The 20,199-nt window shown below is 37.4% G+C and overlaps 1 protein-coding gene across 2 annotated transcripts in view; it reads right to left on the bottom strand.

Moving 5' to 3' along the window:
- Positions 1-19,397, bottom strand: part of kcnh1b (potassium voltage-gated channel, subfamily H (eag-related), member 1b) — a 51,396-nt gene extending 31,999 nt beyond the window's left edge. The window contains exons 1-8 of one of the 2 annotated variants that reach the window (XM_055217615.2): positions 18,994-19,397; positions 18,657-18,683; positions 16,490-16,613; positions 15,584-15,690; positions 15,371-15,499; positions 9,061-9,179; positions 8,276-8,668; positions 3,094-3,520 (exon numbers count right to left, since the gene is read on the bottom strand). In XM_055217615.2, coding sequence (XP_055073590.2) covers positions 3,094-3,520; positions 8,276-8,668; positions 9,061-9,179; positions 15,371-15,499; positions 15,584-15,690; positions 16,490-16,613; positions 18,657-18,683; positions 18,994-19,066 — 1,399 coding nt within the window. In that variant the 5' untranslated portion in view covers positions 19,067-19,397. The remainder of the gene's footprint in view (positions 1-3,093; positions 3,521-8,275; positions 8,669-9,060; positions 9,180-15,370; positions 15,500-15,583; positions 15,691-16,489; positions 16,614-18,656; positions 18,684-18,993) is intronic. The other variant, XM_055217616.2, reaches the window with a different exon arrangement.
- Positions 19,398-20,199: the final 802 nt, after the last annotated feature.

Here is a 20,199-nt window from a genome sequence, read left to right as displayed (position 1 = left end):
GGTTGTCTGGGTACTATTTTGTTTGTCATTTCAACTTTTATCTGGAGAAAAAATAAAAACTGCTCACCTGGTAGCCATCATGAGTGTCACAGTCAATTATGTCCCTTCCAACATTTTTTTTTGTAAATGTTAGTTCGTTGAGGGCTTAAACAATGATCGAAAATTGTTGCGGAGGATGAGAACATTTTTCTTGGACACATTTATATTCCTTATTATTGTCTCTACATCTACCAATGATCACCAAATACCACATTTTCTTTACTGTAAATGTTTATAGTATATGAACTGAAGCTTTTTATTTTTTAGATTTTTTAATTATAAATATTTTCATGTCAAAGAACCCAAATCCAGTCATTAACACGTTGCGGTAATGATGTGGAAAAAACAACATAATTGGTTTTTATGATGTCATTTGAAATCATGTGCAAAATAGTACATGAAGAGATGTTTGTAACTGTGCTTCTTATTTTAATAGCATTTACTTTTTATCAAAATGTTTCATGACACCTCATAAGTCTAATTTCGCAAGCGCATCTCTTATTGAACTCAAGCAGAAATTATTTCTTCATGAAGTGTTTTATGGATAAGGGGACATTCTATAAAAATGAATGGATATCAACCAGACACCAACAAATAAATACATATATTGATCTCCACTATAGTATCAAATTAAACCAAAACTCTCCCGTAAAACCAGCACAGGGTGTCTCTGTAGGCCTCTATTCATGAACACTGTCACAAGAAATACACTGGCCTTAATTTATAGACCAAATAAAGGCATACGTAAGCTCTCTCTCTCTCTCTCTCTCTCTCTCTCTCTCTCTCTCTCTCTCTCTCTCTCTCTCTCTCTCTCTCTTTCTCTCCATCTGTGCCTGTTGTGTTCCACCTCATGACTCTCCACATCAGCATCACCCTCACCTCCTGTTCCAACAGCCACATCCACACACCAAACACATACTGGCAGATAAAACACACACATACATTCTGTTTACTCACTTCCATTGTTGTAAACCTGTATGCGTCTTTATTCTGTCGAACACAAAATAAGATATTTTGATAAATGACGTAATTACACAGTTGATGGTAACATAGTAGGAAAAACAAATACTATGGAAGTAAGTGGGTACCATCAGCTCTGTGCTACCATTTATTATTTAACAAAATTTCTTCTTTTGTGATCAACAGAATAAAGAAGCTCATACAGGTCTGGAACAACATGAGGGATTTTTGGGTAAGCTAAGGGTGTTTTCACATCTGTAGTTCGGTTCATTTGGTCCGAACCAAAAGCAAAAAATGATACATTGTAACTTTTTTGGCAGTTTTGGTTCCATTTCACACCACACTGATTTCTCTGATCCGCACCAGTTGAAACGAACCAAAATTCTGTCATGTGATAAGATCAACATCACTCATTGGCCACATGTATTTGAACGTATTTCCTAAACTGCTTCTCGATTGGTCAGAATCAACGTGCGTGAAATTCCAATGGAATCCCTGGAAGTAAACAACAGAAGGATAATACAGCAGACACCATGGACAGACGGCTGCGCGCTGTAATTTTTTCTCCGTGGTTGTTATACATAATTTGTATGCAGCACTCTACAAACCGTTCATTTTCAGAATAAATCGCGGATGCGGCTCGAAACTTTTTAATGCACTACAAACGGCGAAGACACCAAATTTCTTAGGCTCCGCCCGCACCTCCTTACAACTCCAGGTATGTCCGCGATTTGTCATTGTGTTAATATTGTTAATAGAAACTGTCAACAAACACTTCCTCATCCGATAATGCACTGCGCAGCTGACTACGGCAGCTGGTTTTGTCCAAAATGTGCAGTACTTCTGGAGTTAGGTCGGTTATATCTCGGATCGTGTTCTCACCACAAACGAACCACTCTAGAGTTCGTTTGAAAGCGTACCGAGACCACCTCTGCAAGGTGGTCTCGGTCCGTGGTTTGGTCCGCACCAGAGTTTGATTGCTGCATTCTCACCTGCCCAAACGAACCGCACCAATTGAGCAATCGAACTCTGGTACGATTCAATCGAACTAAACAAGGCAGGTGTGAAAACACCCTAAAGACGGCATAAGAAATGAAATTGCATAAGAAGATGAATGTGCTGGATATCGGAGAAATATACGAAGAGTTTGGTTCCAAAACGCAATAAATCGTATAAAAACATAAAAAATTCAAATCCATAATTTGATTTTCAAAGATTTATTATAAAAACTGATCAGCTGTAAAATGGTTTGGTCCTGCTAGATTTTCTTTGACTTTGAGTAAAATAATAGAAAGTTTTTCATAAGATCCTCTGGGGTCAATGTGTTAGCATGACAGAAGCTTGATGCCGTCTGGAGACCAAGCAACAGCCGACATTTCTCCTTCTCCTGAGTGCCTCTCGCGTAAATTATTCGATTTTGATGGCTTACGTTTCTCCCCCGCCACAGAAAACCGCCACAGGTTTATCAATGCCATCAAAAGTATTATTTTGTTTTTGTTTGTTTGTTGACCACGAAGTACAAAGTAGATGAGGAAAACTAGGATTCTGTGCCTATTTAAAGCGCCACCATTGTTGTTTACAATGTGTGGAATGGTGCGCTGTTATTGGTTGAGCGGATTTATTGCATTCTGCAGAGAAAAAGAACTGGCGTTTGTCACGGTTTGGAAAAAAAGGGAGAAAAGATGACAGAATAACGCGGCGGATATGGGATTTTGCGTAAAAAATAATTGAAAATAGCGTTTATCGCATTTTGGAACCAAACTCTTCGTACACATATTGCATTATACTTTAAGATTTAATTTTAATGGAAAGTAACTGCTAGGTTATTATACGCCATGGGTGCATAACAACAACCCAACGTCGGGTCATTTTTAACCCAGCATGTGTTCTGTCCAATATGGGTCAAAATTAACCCTGCCATTTTTAGAGTATACTTAAAAGTGGGATGATGCTGACTGTTCTTTTCTGAGGAGATTTAGACCTAATGTAATGGATCTGTCCATCATATCTGCTCTAGGTAATGTACATTACTGTATAGCACTGTAGATTTTGTGTAAAACAGAAAAAAATGCGGGAAATGTTTCATTTACTCACAGCCAATCATCATCATGGCCACAGCGAAGATCTTCTCTCCGTCAGTGGTGGGCGCGATGTTCCCAAAGCCGATGCTGGTCAGACTGGTCATGGTGAAGTACAGTGATGTGATGTACACCGAGTCTTTGCTGGGTCCACCCTCCCACTTTCCAGTGCTGGCATTAACATAATATGGTGTCCCGACGGCTTCTCCCAGGAGATACAGCCAGCTATCTCTTCGGACCATGTTTGCTTCCTCATCTATGACCTCGTAGTCACCGATGCTGAACCAAATACAGGCCAGCCAGTGGGCGGCCAAACCAAAGACGCAGACCAGCAAGATCAGCACAGCCGCCCCGTACTCGATGTAGTGGTCCAGTTTACGCGCCACGCGCCCTAATCGCAACAAACGGACCACCTTCAGAGAGCTGAAGAGGCTGCTAATGCCCTTCAAAAAATAGAAAAGAGAATAGTTTAGTAAATAATTCAAGAAAATAATCATTCAGTGCTTTTAACTCATTCCCCGCCAGCCATTTTTTGTGATTTTCACAAGAGTTTCACAAAACGCCTTCCAGGATTTTTTTTCCTAAAAATATATAAACATACAAATATATCAAATGAAAGAACAGACAAACAAAACGAGAAAAAACGTTTCATCCTATCTATATTTTTTCTCTGCGTATAAACTCTTAAATATGTGTATTTTCTTTAAAAATACAATTTCTTAGCAAAAAGCTGAAATAATTGCATTTTTGTAAAGGAATTTTGTTGGAGATCAGATTCAGAAGATTATCAAAACATACACAGAGTTTAAAATGAGTAAATAACGTTTTGGCTCACTAAATTGGGCGTCTAGTGGATAATCACGGTATTGCAGATTAACATAAAAATTCATCGGGAACACGTTTTTTAATGCAAATCTTTTCTCTTAATTGATGAGATTAGGAACACGTTTTTTGTGCAAATGTTTTCTCGTAATTCACAAGATAACTTGTCAATGGCAGGGAAAGAGTAAAGTTGTTTGAAAATTTCTTGTGATGGCATATGACTACATCTGGCATCATGAAGGCCTAATAAGAACAGTTTTTAACATGAAATTAAAATTAAAAACTTTTTATGGCATATTTTAGTGTTTTTATAAATGCAGGGTTCCCACACCATAGTTAACTTTAAATTCAAGGACCTTTCAAGGACTTTCCAGGTCCAATATCCTCAAATTCAAGTACTAATTGTGGGGACAAATAAGAGCAAGGTTACATCATGTTACCTTTTAAGATACATTGTTATATAGTTCCCTTTTGAGGGAACTCGCGCTGCGTCACTGCGGTGCCACTTTGGCAACGCCTCCAGGGGTAAGTGCGTCTGAATGCATACATGAAATTCAACCAATGGTGAGGCTTAACGACAAAGACAGGGTGACGCGGGAGCCAGGAAGTATATCGCTATCTGAACTATTGCCAAAGACGGCGTTACAGGGATGCAGGAAGAATAGCAAGGGAGACGCAGCGTCTCGTTCCCTTCTCAGGAAACAAGAGTTACATACATAACCCAAGACGTTTTCATGTGTCAAACACAACTATGCAAAAAAGCATTTTGGTATGAATCAACATTCACATACAGAATATATAAGCATATAAAGTGAACAGTTTAGCACGTGTAGAAATTTTTTATTAATATTCCCCTTATAATCTTTAATCAAAAACTTTAATCTCCTCTCCTCCACAGACAACCTCTCTTCACGTCTATAAAGAATCACCAAATTAATTTAACAATCTCCTCGTCTGCCATTTTTTCTGACCTTCAGCTTTCATGTCCTCCTCAACATTAGGGTCCCAGATGGTTGAGGCTTAAATTAAATATAGATGTTGTGGAGAGGATGAAAGAAATTGTTTTACTCCTGACCAGTCCTGAATGTTTCAGTCAAAAGGAGCCTGAGATTTCTAATTCCTATCTCTTTTATTATGTAAAGGTGCAGTGTGTAAATTTTAGCGCCATTCAGTGGTGAGGCTGCGAATTACAAGCAACGGTTCAGTCCACAGTTCACCCCTCGCTTTTGAAATGCATAGAGAAGCTACGGTAGCCGCCACCGGAAAAACATGTAATTGACGGAGACAACTTAGCAAAAAAAAGTTTGTCCGTTAAGGGCTTCTGTAGAAACATGGCGGCACAAAATGGCGACTTCCACGTAAGGGGACCCTCTGTGTATGTAGATAAAAATGTCTCATTATAAGGTAATAAAAACATAACGGTTCATAATAAAAGGTCTTTATACACCCCTGATAATATAGTTTTGTATATTATTTTGCATTTCTGTCAAGAGGTCCATCTAAAAATTACACACCGCACCTTTAATTCAAGCACTTGTTATTCAGCTACACTCCTCCTATCACTCCTATGCAGTTTTCAGATGGACTATAATGAGGAATACCTTTACATGAAATTACTTTAGAGTACCTGCTGACAGACAAGATGTTTAACAATAAACAGACTTACATATATAAGACACAGCACATATTCTATTAACTCCAACGTACACACAAATCTCATTAACAAAAGCTTCTTAATCACAAAATTCATGTTTGCTACACTAATCAATGCCAAAAAAGATTTCCTTGTACCCTGCGGCGCGCCATAATCTGAAAATAAAGCTGAATGCTTGAACGAGTTTGTAACACAATAACTTCTGCAATGTATTATCCATTGGCCACAATGATATCTGAAGGGCATGAATTTACATAGAATTATAAACCATGACAAATGACAAGCCAGTCGCTGTGGTTCATTTCTGCAGCAATTTAAAGATCTGTAAGACGTCTGCATGACACAGCAGATATAACTCAGCACGGTCTGAGGGAAACATCTGACATGTTAGGTTAAAATCAATTCTTCAGTACAGCAAAACCTGTTACTGTGAGGCAATAATGCAATTTCAGCAGAAAGATTGAGACTGACACCAGCGCATGCTTTCAGGCATCACATCAATTCTGCAGTTTTTCACACAACACACTGGCTTTGCAGAACTTTGGCACTAGGTTGCACACATGCACTTTATGTGGCTAGACAAACTGTATAGTCCTGGAAAAATGTCTCATTTTACTATGTGCTGCACTGCTATATAGACAGTTTCATTGGACACACACACATTGTCGTGGTTGTGCGCCTAAACCGAAGTAAAGTTACGGTCTGTATTTATTTATTGATCTGGCTAGTGGCTAAACTGATCTCTGAAACAAATACCTTATCGAAAAAAGTTTCGGTTTGCTAAAAGATGAGGGGAGATGACGAGCATGGATCACAACTGTGTGGAGAGATTTGGCCCCCAGGCAAAAATCCACAAAATGTTTAGTCCACATAAGCGGTTTGTTTATGTTGTTGCTGCTGAAACGTCTTTATGCTTGAAATAACGCTTCTTGACTCGACTTAATATTTCATTTTATTTTATATTTAGCATTATATAACATTATACATATATACATACAGTATATATATATATATGTGTGTGTGTGTGTGTGTGTGTGTGTGTGTGTGTGTGTGTGTGTGTGTGTATATATATAAATATATATATATATATATATATATATATATATATATATATATATATATATATATATATATATATATATATATATATATACTGTATGTATATATGTATAATGTTATATAATGCTAAATATAAAATATGTGTATATATGTGTATATATGTGTATATATATATGTATATATATATATATATATGTATATATATATATATATATGTATATATATATATATATATATATATATATATATATATATATATATATATATTAGCAGTATACTACTCGCCTACTGCTTTTCGCCTACTGTATAGTATGGAAGTAGGCGGTTTTGGATGCAGCACATGGTTCCCTTTCGAGGGAACTCGCGCTGCATTGCCATAGAGATGCAGCGTCTGGTTCCCTTCTCAGGGAACAAGGGTTACATATGTAACGCTGTGTCGCCATGGAGACGTAGCGTCTCGTTCCCTTCTACATACGTAACCAGAGACGTTCCCTTTCGAGCAAACTCGCACTGCGTCGCCATGGAGACGCAGCGTCTCGTTCCCTTCTCAGGGAACAAGGGTTACATGTCATTCCACCGCGAGAACAGCCACATGCCTCTTCTTTTTTGTTGGATAACTCCACTCCCGGGCTATCATGGGATAGTGAAGTGTCCGTTGTATGCACACTTCAAAATCTAACTGGAAGTAGTAGGTCATCCGGGGACTTTTCACCTACTGTTTTTGAAATACTATTCATTCAGACATACTAATTGCCTTGCCTACTGCTTTTCACCTACTATATAGTATGGAAGTAGGTGGTTTTGGACACAGCACATGGTTCCCTTTCGAGGGAACTGGTGCTGCGTCGCCATGGAGACGCAGCATCTCGTTCCCTTCTCAGGGAACAAGGGTTACATGTCATTCCAGCGCGAAAACAGCCACATGCCTCTACTTCTTCGTTGGATAACTCCACTCCCGGGGCATCATGGGATAGTGAAGTGTCCTTCGTAAGCACACTTCAAAATCTAACTAAAAGTAGTAGGTCATCTGAGGACTTTTCGCCTACTGTTTTTGAAATACTATTCATTCAGACATACTAATCGCCTCGCCTACTGCTTTTCGTCTACTATATAGTGTGGAAGTATGCGGTTCCGGACGCAGCACATGGTTCCCTTTCGAGGGAACTCGCGCTGCGTCACCATTGAGAGCCAGCGTCACGTTCCCTTCACAGTAACTTACGTAACCAGAGACGTTTTTTGGTTTTAACTGTAGTAAAACCATGGTTAATATTCGTAAGAGACTTGCTCCAAACAAAAACAACATGACTTAAATTTTTATAAACAAATTTTGTGCTTTTGCATCTCCAATCATTGCATTGTCTATCCTTGTCATGTAAATCCCATTGCTCTGAACCGTATACTATATAAACAAGGAGTTAAGGATTTATGGTGCAGACACGCCTCTGGTGCAGACACGCCTCCAAAGACCAAACTAATCAATTAGGACATTCGTTGAACACCATTTTCATTATGGATTATTACTAAATATAGCCTACAATTAGTTGTTGCATCCCTACATACTGTCCTATAGTTTAAAAACACAAGAAAATATCCTGCGTTTGGCTCAATTATAAAAATATGCATGTGTTCATCGGCTTAAGATTTCAGGGGAAAAAAATCCCACCTCATCAACATTCTCAAAAGCATTGATGACATCATAAGGAAGACACGAGAGGAGGTCTATGACGAACCAGGTTTTCACATAGTTCATCCGGATGAGTTTCGGATCTGATATGACTTCCCCAGCAGGTCCCACAAAGGTGGTGTGGAAGTTGAGCACAATGTCCACCAGAAAGATCACATCCACAATGCTATCCACAACCAGCCAGGTGACGTTGTTTTGCTTGGTCTTGAAGGACACGTTGTAGGGCACCATGATGGCCGTGTAGAAGGTGAGGATGAGGATCACCCAGTCCCAGGTGGTTTTGAAGGTACAGTAATGAAGGATGATGTGAGGAGGAGTTTTGGGAGCCTCTTGTTTATACTGGGGGAGGATGTCAGAGCCCAACTGCAATACCTGGATAGCACCAGATAAAGAAGGAAAAGGTGCATAAACATCAGCTGACATTTAGATTACATTTACATTGACTTGCATTCATACAGCCAAAGCAATGACTTCTTATTAAGTAATGATAATTTGATTGACGGTGTTTGAAATACTCATGGAAATCCTACATTAGGCTTTTACAGAGCTTTTAGTTTCATAAGCCTCAAGTGACGTTCAGCCGCACAGCAGCCGCACGTGTCAGTGATTTATCTCAAGACGACAGAGATGTTTTTGGAATTGCAGTACATAATCGTGGCCAGAAAGGCTCAGGGATAAATTGATGCATTTTTCCTTTGATGAATGTGCTAACACACACACACACACCTTGACACAAGCACAAACTCACAACACACACATTTTACCTCAGCCAGACGGGAATGCTTGTGGACGTTCTCGCCCTTCTGAACAGCTGGAGCAAGCTGCTGTAAAACCCCACGGCTGCTGGTCAGTGCTCTTGTCAGGCGAGCAAATTTGCCCCAACCTTTAGAAATATAACAATGGGAAACGGAAACATAAGCTTTTTTATTTAAAAAAAAATACAACGGTAAGTCATGAAATACTTGCTTAATTCATTTAGTTACGCATGCAGCAAATTGTAGAGTTGTTAAAATGTATGCACACTTAGTGGTTCCGCCTACATTTCAGTGTTTTGCATGTGAATTCTTATCCAATCATGACAAACTATCGTTTGAAAGCTCTAAGAGTGTAGATTCCATTTATTATCACTATTTTGGTGAAGGACTGACATAGTGAGAGCTATTTTCTAAAACGCCACGGGTCCACAGGTGGGCACACTTTGTTATTATATATTTGTAACACTAATACCCTATCCTTAACCTAAACAATCTTGACAAACTATATATCATTTGAAAGCTCTGAGAGTGTCTTTGTCTTTCATCACCATTTTGGGAAAATTATGACGTAGTGGGAGTCAGTTTCTAAAATGTCACACAGCCACATGTGGACTAGAGATGCGCGGTTGGCGGTCACAGCCGCGGACTCCGCGGATAAACCGCGGATCGGGCGGATGACGTGACGAAATTAAATTCGGGCGGGTGGCGGATCGACTGCTTGTTATTAGCTGTGTCCTTCTAAGCATGCGACCTTAAAAGGTGAGCACTCTGTCTTTCAAGGTGGCAGGCTCAGAAGTTCGCGAAGAGAACTGAAATGAGACGGTCTAGCCTTCTGAGGACCCATAATTTGCGTCACCTGTTGCACGTGCCCCCAGTAGCGCCCACTGCGCCTGTCAACAATAAACAGCAGAGACATTTCTGACTTATTAAAATGAATATGTAATCAGAAAAATATTAATTTATTTTAGAAAATATGACACATTGATGTAGATTAAACTATTCAACAGTATATCAAATAATCAACCTTAGAAATATACGCAACATAAACCGAATAATATTAACACAAAACATAACTTATAATACTAAAACAGTGACAATAAAAAGTTTTCTAATACACTTTTATTTAATAAAGGTTTTAATTGTTTGGGATAGCCTCGGCTGTTAAGGATCCATTCGTTCTATCATTAACAGCGCGGAGAAATGAGGACGCATTTTGACACAGCTCTTATCAACGCCGGTGAAGGAGGTACGTGGCAAACTCAAAAATGAGAATTAAAAACAAAGGAAATAGAAGGTCAGAAAAGGGTTGTCTGGAATAAGTTTTACAAAGTGGTAAATCAGGATGACACCAGTGCAGACTATGTAATTTGTGCGTTTAATTTAGGCTATTTATTTATTTATTTTTGTCCCATGTGCGCCGGAGACTGAGTTCACTGCTGATATTCTAGAGCTCTAGTCTCGCGGCTGTCATCAGCAGCGGCCGTCATCAGCAGTGCCTTACATCGCCCAGTCAGCGGATGGCGGGCGGGTGCGGTTTTGAAAACTGGTCAGAAACGTTGGTGCGGATGGATGGCGGACGGATGATGAGTTTTGTGATGCGGTTGCGGATGAAATAATAGCCCATCCGCGCATCTCTAATGTGGACCCAATTTGTTTTTACATAAGTATAGCACTAATACCCCTGTTCTAAACCTAAACAATCTTGACAAACTTATTGTTGGAAAGCTTTCAGAACAACCTGATCTCACGAATATCCGTGGCATAGTCACGGAATTTTGTGCTCATTTTTCCGTGGAATTCTCACAGATCTTCGCATTTTTCCGTGGCCCTGTTACGGACTGTCTTTTTCCGTGGCATTCTCACGGATTGGTTACTCAACTGTTTTGTCCTATTTTCTTACCATTTTCCCTTCGGTTTAGGGTTAGATTTACATAAAATGACATCCCTACCCAAACCCAACTCTAACCCCAACGCCAGGCAACAATTGTTTAAAGTTTAGAAAATATAAAAGAATAAATCAGAAAAAATAGTATAAACCAATATTTAAAGTGACATACTAACGCAAACACCAAATCTAACCCTAAACCGAAGCGAAAATGGTTTGAAAATAGGGAAAAGCAGTTGAGTAACCAATCCGTGAGAATGCCACGGAAAAAGACAGTCCGTAGCAGGGCCACGGAAAAATGCGGAGATCCGTGAGAATGCCACGGAAAAATGAGCACAAAATTCCGTGACTATCCCACGAAACTTTGTGAGATCATGTTGTTCAGAATGTATTTTTATATGTTAAGGTCATCTGATAATAGAAATAATGTAGAGACAGTTTTTTTGTAACATAACCCCCCATAGAAATGCATATATTAATTATCATGTATTCATAACATTATATCCTATTATAAATCTTCAATTATCAATAAGCTATATATCATAGGAAAGCTCTAAGAATGTAGTTTTCATATTTCGAAACCTTGTTGCATTAATAATAATGCAGTAACAGTCATTTATACATTTATGACAAGAGTATGCAGCAAACCGTTGACACCTAGTGGCCGTTGTTGGTAAAACCACTAAAAGTGTGACACAAACCTCATTTTTTGTCATTTAACTTGAAACAACTACTTGAGACTTGTGGCTTTATGTTTACATTATTGCTTTTGTGAAACATTTACATTTTTATAATTTTATTTATAAAATCAATATTATATTGCATTACTTTTATTAAAATTAAAATTTAAACTGCTATAACAATATTTTTATTTCACCTCCAGACACTTCTGTGGAAAAACCTTAAATTGTCTTCTTTAAAAGAAGGCCAAGATTAGGCTTCTAGACCAAAAAATCCCAGCGTTATATTAATTTGAAGGTGTACATTACAATTTCACAATTTGTGCCAGTTAAGGGGTTAATATACAAGCCGGTTGTCAAGAGTCCTGTCTGTGTCTGCCCTGTTTTAGGCCTATTCCACACGGACATGGGTATTTTTATAACCGTAGTTTTTTCTCCAAAAAAATCCTGTCCACACATGCTCGGTTTAAAAGAAATCTCCGTCCACATGATAAAGCAACAACACGCATGCCACACCAGCAGCCGCCGATATAACCCAAATCGTAAAGCCACCTTGGCCAATCAAAAGCCTAACAAAAGTAACGTCACAAGGCAAAAACCCCGGTTTTACGGTCTACACGACCACACTGCAACCGGCGTTTCTTAAAATCTTGGCAGGGGTTTTAAAAAATGTTCGGTTTCAGTGCCCTGATACTGCGTTTTCGTGTGGACGAATTGCCAAACTGCGTAAAAAAGTCACGGTTATAAATACCCATGTCCGTGTGGACTAGGCTTTAGTGTGCCTGCTTTCCCTCCTGCTCTTGTGTTGCTCCACCCCCTTGTTTGTTGCCATTCATTCATACTACACCCACTGCCTATCCGTTTCCATCATAGTTTATAGTTTCTGCTCTGAGTTGGTGTCTAGGTTTGATAATGTAAAACATTCCTACCAGACTTCAAGCCTTGCTCTCAAGTTGGGCCACTCATTGCATAAGATATGTAATATACACTGATTATACACTGCAGATCTCTAATGGCAGAAGACAGTGAGGGAATAAAGTCAACCCAGACTTTTAAAAAGCTGCAAAGTGGTCTGAACATATTTCTCAGACAGGTATGACCACCTTGAATTGCACTTCAACAAGCCATCCACCCTTCCTTTCACAGAGGACGTCTTTACCAGCATCTTGAAATAATTGCTGGTTTAGCATCTAAGAAGTTGATAGAGATGCCATCAGCACAGGTTTACGTGGAAGTTTGCAGAGCAACTTGGCTTACATAATACTGTTCAATCGAATACGGGGTGGAGTGGTTGCAACGATGCAACTAAAAGGTTTCCTAGAGAGGGATACGGCTCCCTTACGTATACAAGACGTTGCTGTTGGCCAAAAAATCCAAACTACTACTTGCAATGGAGAAAAGTTCGCTTATAAATCTACAGCGCAAAATGCTAGGAGAGATTGGATAGGAAAATCTAAATTGAAGGAAACTAACTCTAAAATTCATTTTATTATAATGAAAAGTGTCATGCATGTTAATCTAACACCAAATGTAAATTATATAATTTAAGACATTAATAAAAACTACATAAAACTAGTACTGGGCAAATATTAATCGTGATTAATCACATACAAAATAAAATAGATTTTTGCCATAATATATGAGTGTGTGCTGTTTGTAATTATTAGGTATATATAAATACACACACATTCATGTATGTATTTAAGAACCATTTACATGTGTGTGTGTGTATATATATATATATATATATATATATATATATATATATATTTATTTATATATTTTTTATATTCTATAGTATATATACATTTAAAAAAAATTATATATAAATAAAAAACATTCTGAAATGAATATATGTATGTGTGTGTGGTTAAATATACATAATAATTACACACAGTACACACACATATATTATGCCAAAAATCACTTTTTTATTTTGTATGCGATTAATCGCGATTAATCTTTGCCCAGCACTACATAAAACCCTGAAAAACAGCATTTTTCTATCACTCTACTTTATCTTTAAATATCAAGCATAAAATTCTTTAGATATCTTTATTTTTTTGCATTTTTGTGTGGCTCCATATCCCATTGTTGCTTTAATTATTTTAAAGATTAATCGTGATTAATCGCATAAGAAATAAAAGTGATTTTGCATAATATATGTGTGTGTACTGTGTGTAATTATTATGTATATTTAACCACACACACACATAGATATATTCATTTCAGAATTTTTTTATTTATATATAAATTTTACATATAATATATAAAAATATAAATAAATATATATACACATGTTAATGTTTCTTAAATACATACATGAATGTGTGTGTTTTTATATATACATAAGAATTACACACAGCCACACTCATATATTATGCAAAAAATCACTTTTATTTTGTATGCGATTAATCGCGATTAATCTTTGCCCAGCACAAATTGTTTGCATTTAAAAAGTTATAATATTTTAGATAAATATTTTAGTCATGTCCCCAGGATTTCACTTAGTACTGTTACCCAACACGTTCCCCCCTCTGAAAATCTCGTCATATTTTCACAAGTTACAACATCTGAATATTGTGAAGATCGAAGGTTACTTTTCTCATTTTCTTTTCTGTATATTTTATGATATTGATGCTGACTGTGAATGTAGTCCAAGCATGAGATGAAGACAGACACAGTCTAAACTTGAGAACATGACACATAGAACAAGGGAACCAATGAAAACATAACACATCAGGAAACAGAAACAAGAGGCAACGTGGCAAGACATGATATCAAAATAAAAGATAACTAGAACTAGAACTTCAAAATAAAGACATGAACATGACAAGACAAAACTCTTACAGAATGTTAACATGTACCAATATACACCAAGAGAAATGTAAATCGTGACCCGGATAATTGGTGCCCTTTAATGTCTACTCCTGTTACCTATATTATTTCTTTCATGTTAAGCAGCCTTAATTGTATCATCATTGGCAACTGCCATGCAAGCAACTCCTTAGCAACAAAAAGACAGTATCCTAGGACTGATTAACAAAGCCTATATCTCTGCATCAGAACATTGTGACATGGCAGTTGGTTTATATCACTCAAACCTTTGGAGTATCATCATTGGCAGCTGCCAAGCCACTCCCTTGCAACCAAAGACAGTACCATAGCAACCAAATACCAAAGGCTATTTCTCTGCATCAAAAAATTGTAGAGACAGGGGGTTGGATTGTTTCACTTGTGGCTTGGACTATAATCATTGGTGGATGCCAATTCACTCCGCAGCAACCAGACAGAGGTACCCTAGCAACTATTTAGCAAGACCTGTATCCAGGACTCGCTTTGAGAAGGATTCAGGGGGGAAATGTTAAGAAAAATTACAAAAAAATTCCCTCTATCAAACTACCATCCCCCTATGTCATCCCGCAACAACAGCACAGTTACAATGACAACGAAAAGTAGTCAAAGTGGAAAAAAAGAACCAATGTTCGGCGAATCCACTGCAAATCACTATCAGTGTGACAGTTCAAATCTTGCCTTTCATAGTTTTATAGTTCAATAGTAGCCTAAACTCAAAAAAAGTTCACAACCATGAGCTAATATCTGCAACTTGCTATTCATTATACAAAAATGCAAAATGCAAGATGAGTCATTAAAATGTATGGTTTGTTTTGGTTTGTAAATGTAAGATGCATTTTGCGTCTGATGTAACAAAATGAAAGCTTGAAAGGTTGATGTGTAATGTATCATATCAGACCTTTAGATGAGTCATCTTCAATAGGCTGCTTGAATGCTGTGATATCATTAAAGGTGCAGAGAAACAGCACAACTTTGTCCTGTTCATTTCGGATAGGTGCAATTTTGACAAAGAACCACACGGGCATCCCTGCAATAAACATTTTTTTTTAAATAAGTTCCTAAAACATGGTACGCATACACTATTGTCAAATGATTTTAATGTCAAACTCACGGTTCTTCTTGTACATGAGTATTTCAAAGGAGTTCATCTCGTAGTTCTCAAAGGTCTGACGGACTTTCTCGCAGGTTTCTTTGTCAGTAAGTTCTCCGTACATGAAGCTAGAAGACAACAAAAAGAGATTCTGATGACACAAAAACAACCTTTTTAACAAAGATGCACCAACAAAAAGTCACAATCCACTATCCAGAGAGAAACTAGGGCTGTCACAATGATTAAATAATCGTCTCATCGCAATGTTTTTACCTCATTGCGATGATTTCAGATCACCGCAATGATTGCACATCTCTTTAAAAAAACACAAGGGGGAGCTGCAGAGCATGTATAAACGATACCGCATGGCGCTTCTTAACTGACAGTGTAACGCAATACATTGCAAAGCAATTCAATACAGTTGAAAGAACAGCATTTAAAGAAATGCTGCAAAACTTTGATAAGCAGTATGAACTGCCAGGTAAAACCTACATTTCCAAAACAGCAATTTCAAATTTAGGGAAGTGAAGGATGCTCCGATCTGTAAGGAATTGTTTTTTGTAGGCACTACAGACATAGATTTAATGTAAATAATCACAACAATGTCGTAAAACAGTCAATTAACCGTCATTAACCGTCTCAATTTATTAGACGATTAACCGTCAGCCAAATTTCATTATCGTGACAGCCCTAAGAGAAACCAAACAATTTTAAACCTACAAACTTTCCAAAATCACCAGGTCTCGAGAAACAGATTTCCTTTTCCATATCCTAAGTCTTTGACATGCCACAATTTAACAGTTAAAGTCTGTGAATCTCCATTACTGTATGTGATTTAGGAGTTCAGATGAGAAAGACTTTCTACATTTCCTCATTAATTCTAATATAATAACTGCATCAATACTGTTCATTGATGAGCAGACAAACCTGCAAGTGCTGCTCTTCTGCATGACTTCAGCACGATGGTAACCGGACAGCTTGCAGAATCCATCATTGCTGTAGACAATAGGCCAATCCACAATTTGGGCATTACCCAAAACAAAATTGGTGTCTGCCAGGAAGCAATGAGAAATCCGTTAGAGAAGTTTTTCATTTTGTTATCAAACTATGTTGTATCTGTAATGGTATATTGGTCTAAAAACTTTCAATACAATAATCTGATTTATTCTTATATGTTATATTAAGAACGCCTTGTAAAATGTCGGTCATATGTCATTAATGACGCTTCAGTACCTGAAAATAGTCCACTTCTATTGAAAGTAACCAAGGGGACTATTTTCGGGCGCTGCGCAATATCATCGCACCTGCTGCAGCCATGTTACAGCAGCAAAGTTCTTGATTATTACGCCAGAATAAGAGTATAGTTCCTAGTCATATCGGCCTAGAAAATCGCAACTTTTAATTTTCTCGGCATCTAGCAGTAAGATTGTGAATTGCAACCAACGAACGCATAGAGAGGCTATGGTAGCCGCCACAGGACAAACATGTTGTTGTCTACGACAAAATACAGATACAGATAAAACACAGTCTGTAGAGCAGTTTGTCTGTTTAAATAGGGCTACTGTAGAAACACAAAATGGCGACTTCCATGTAAGGGGACCCGCGGTGTATGAAGATAAAAACAACTCATTCCAAGGTAATAGACACATAACGTTCATTATGTAAGGTCTTTATACACTACTGATAATATAGTTATGTATATAATATTGCATTTCTGTCATTAGATCCTTCTAAAAGTTACACACTGCACCTTTAAGGTGTTTACATGCCACGCAAAATCGGGGTAATGAGCAAAAAACTACCTGTGCCGATTGGTTTTTGTTTACGCCGTTTATGGGCTTTCCCCAATAAGAAAACCGTTTTACGGGCTTATATGACCCCACGTGTTATCAGTTTATTAAGCATTATCATTGTGGCGGTACTTCTTCAAAAAGTACACTTTTGTACCTAAAAGATACACATTTTGTACATTTTGTTTTTAGTACATTAGATCAGTAAGTAAATGAACTAAACTAAATTGTGTTAATTAATTCATTAACTATGTGTTCTTCCTTATAAATGCCTCATAAGAAATGTTTAATGATGGCAACTACGTAAACTCGAGTGAACAACCCATAATTAAAGGCGGGGTGCAGAGTACCAAAACACACTTGTAGCCAATCAGCAGTAAGGGGCGTGTCTACTAACCGACATTGTTGCTTGGGTTGCATATGTGTGGGCGGGTCTATCAAAAGAAAGTCCAGATTCTATTGGGGTAGGGGCGTGTTTGTTCAGGTGATTTCAAATGTCAACATTGGCTTTTAGAGATCATGCACCCCGCCTTTAAAACAATTCGCACCAATCATCGCCATTAACCTTGCGCAAATCTGAATGCTAGAGTTTACAAAATGTACAGTGTAAAATCTATCCAGAATTAAATATTAATTCAGGGTAAAGTACAAATAGAGAAAATGAAGGATTAAATGGTCCCCAATGTTCCTATATGAGAAGCCTATATTAAAGGGATAGTTCACCCAAAAATGAAAATTCTGTCATTATTTACTCTTGTGTCTTGTGTTGTTACAAACCTGTATATATTTTGTTGTTTTGATGAACACTAAGGAAGATATTTTGAGAAATGTTTGTATCCAAACCAATTCGTGGACCCCACTCACTTCCATAGTAGGAAAAAATAATAATGGAATGAAAGGAAATGGGGTCCACGAATGGTTTGATTACAAACATTTCTCAAAATATCTTCCTTTCTGTTCATCAAAACAACAAAATGTATACATGTTTGTAACAACATGAGAGTGAGTAAATGATGACAGAATTTTCCTTTTTGGATGAACTATCCCTTTAATTTAAAACTAAATATATGATTTTATCCAATATTGTTATTTCACAACCTTTACATTTTCTTCATGCAGAATATATTCATATACTGATAAATAGTGCATGACATCTTTGATTACATCACACTAATAACATTGAACACAAAACAGAATGATGTGAGTATTAAAACATCACTTCTACTGATCTAACTCAAACTACAGATGCCAAAGCAAACAGTGACACAACAGGACAATAAGAAACACAAATGAAACTGAATCACCTGTCTGTCTATGAGAAAATGTCCAAACTGAAAAATCAAAAAGGAAACATTAAGTTAAAGCAGAAATATGCATCGTTTTAATCCACATTTACCCTGTCTCAATTATTTATTCCAGGATTAATAGTTATTAAACTGAATTTACACATTTGCAACAGCCTCAATCAACTGCATTTTGTTGGCATATTTCTGACTAAAAAATACGGTTAATCCGATGATAAAACTAAGGACACAAAATGCAATGTCTATAGAATATCTCCAAATATCTCTCGAGTACTTGGAGTGAGTCGAAGGTAATGTTGCAGAATAAATGATTATAAACTGTGAAAAACTTTCTCACCGTTGGAGCGGCGAACTATATTCTCTAGAAAAGTGTTCTGAGGAGCCACCAGACCTCTGCGTCCTCCAGCCATCCCTGCTCCTCCGAGATCCCTGTGAAGATGCGCTTCGCGAGCTCCGAGATCCGCGTGAAGATGCGCTCCTCGCGCGTGTGAAGATTCGCCCGGGTCGCGTTACTCACGCGCTTTGAGATCAAATGTTATCTACATGGTTGTGTCCGGTGTCACAACAAAACATAAGCGCAGAGTGTCGTGCTTCCCCTGCCGATGAAGACTGGTCCTGAATGAAAGACATCTGTGTGGAAATTACACACGAGCCTGACATAAATCCGGAGAACAACGAGGACATCTGTTGGCCACGGAAAGAACATCTAAAGGTATCACGCGGAATTTTTGTAGAGTTAATCCAGGTCTATTTGCACCAAAACATATTCATTATTTATTTAGGCTACTTTAAATAAAATAAAATTAACACGTAAACACTCTGAAATTAACATTTGCTGAACTTAAAGCGGTATTAGTTTCCCGGACAGGGTTTATTCTATAGTTACAGTCTAATATGAATATTTGAGCTGACTTTAATTTAAAACTTACAACTTGTACTGACATCTCTTGACATATATCAGTGCCATTGTTTTGTTTCAAGTATTGTTTTGGTAAGTTCTGTTTGTAAAAACTCAAATGTCAAGGATTAATCTAAACCCTGTCCGGGAACTAACCTCGAAGATTATTATCTACACTTATCTGAAACGTCCAGAAGCAAAAAAAAAAAAAAAAACTCTTCATTTTGTACATACAGCTTTATTAAAAGTCCCCTGAATAAACAACACCATTAATGTTGTTTTAATGTGATAAAAGCAGTTGCAGATGTTTTACAAAATACAAAACTAAGCTTGCACCAATAAAATGTGCAACACGTTTCGTTTACCATCATAATATGTAATATATCAATTTATTAATTTACAATTAAAGTTTTCCATCTCGCGAGGTTTGAGCAAAAGTCTCACGATTTACATCCAGAACATGATGCATGATGGGATAAGCTTAGCCTTGAATACTGAATAATAAAGTGGTATTTCAGAAAGTGTGGGTTAAAGGATACGTCTATTTTCTTTTAAAAAATCCAGATAATTTACTCACCACCATGTCATTCAAAATGTTGATGTCTTTCTTTGTTCAGTCGAGAAGAAATTATGTTTTTTGAGGAA

The sequence above is a fragment of the Misgurnus anguillicaudatus genome, chromosome 23, assembly GCF_027580225.2.
Source record: "Misgurnus anguillicaudatus chromosome 23, ASM2758022v2, whole genome shotgun sequence".
NCBI classification, from domain to species: Eukaryota; Metazoa; Chordata; class Actinopteri; order Cypriniformes; family Cobitidae; genus Misgurnus; species Misgurnus anguillicaudatus.
Note: the sequence above shows the minus strand (reverse complement) of the source record. Positions and strands in the feature narration are given on the sequence as shown.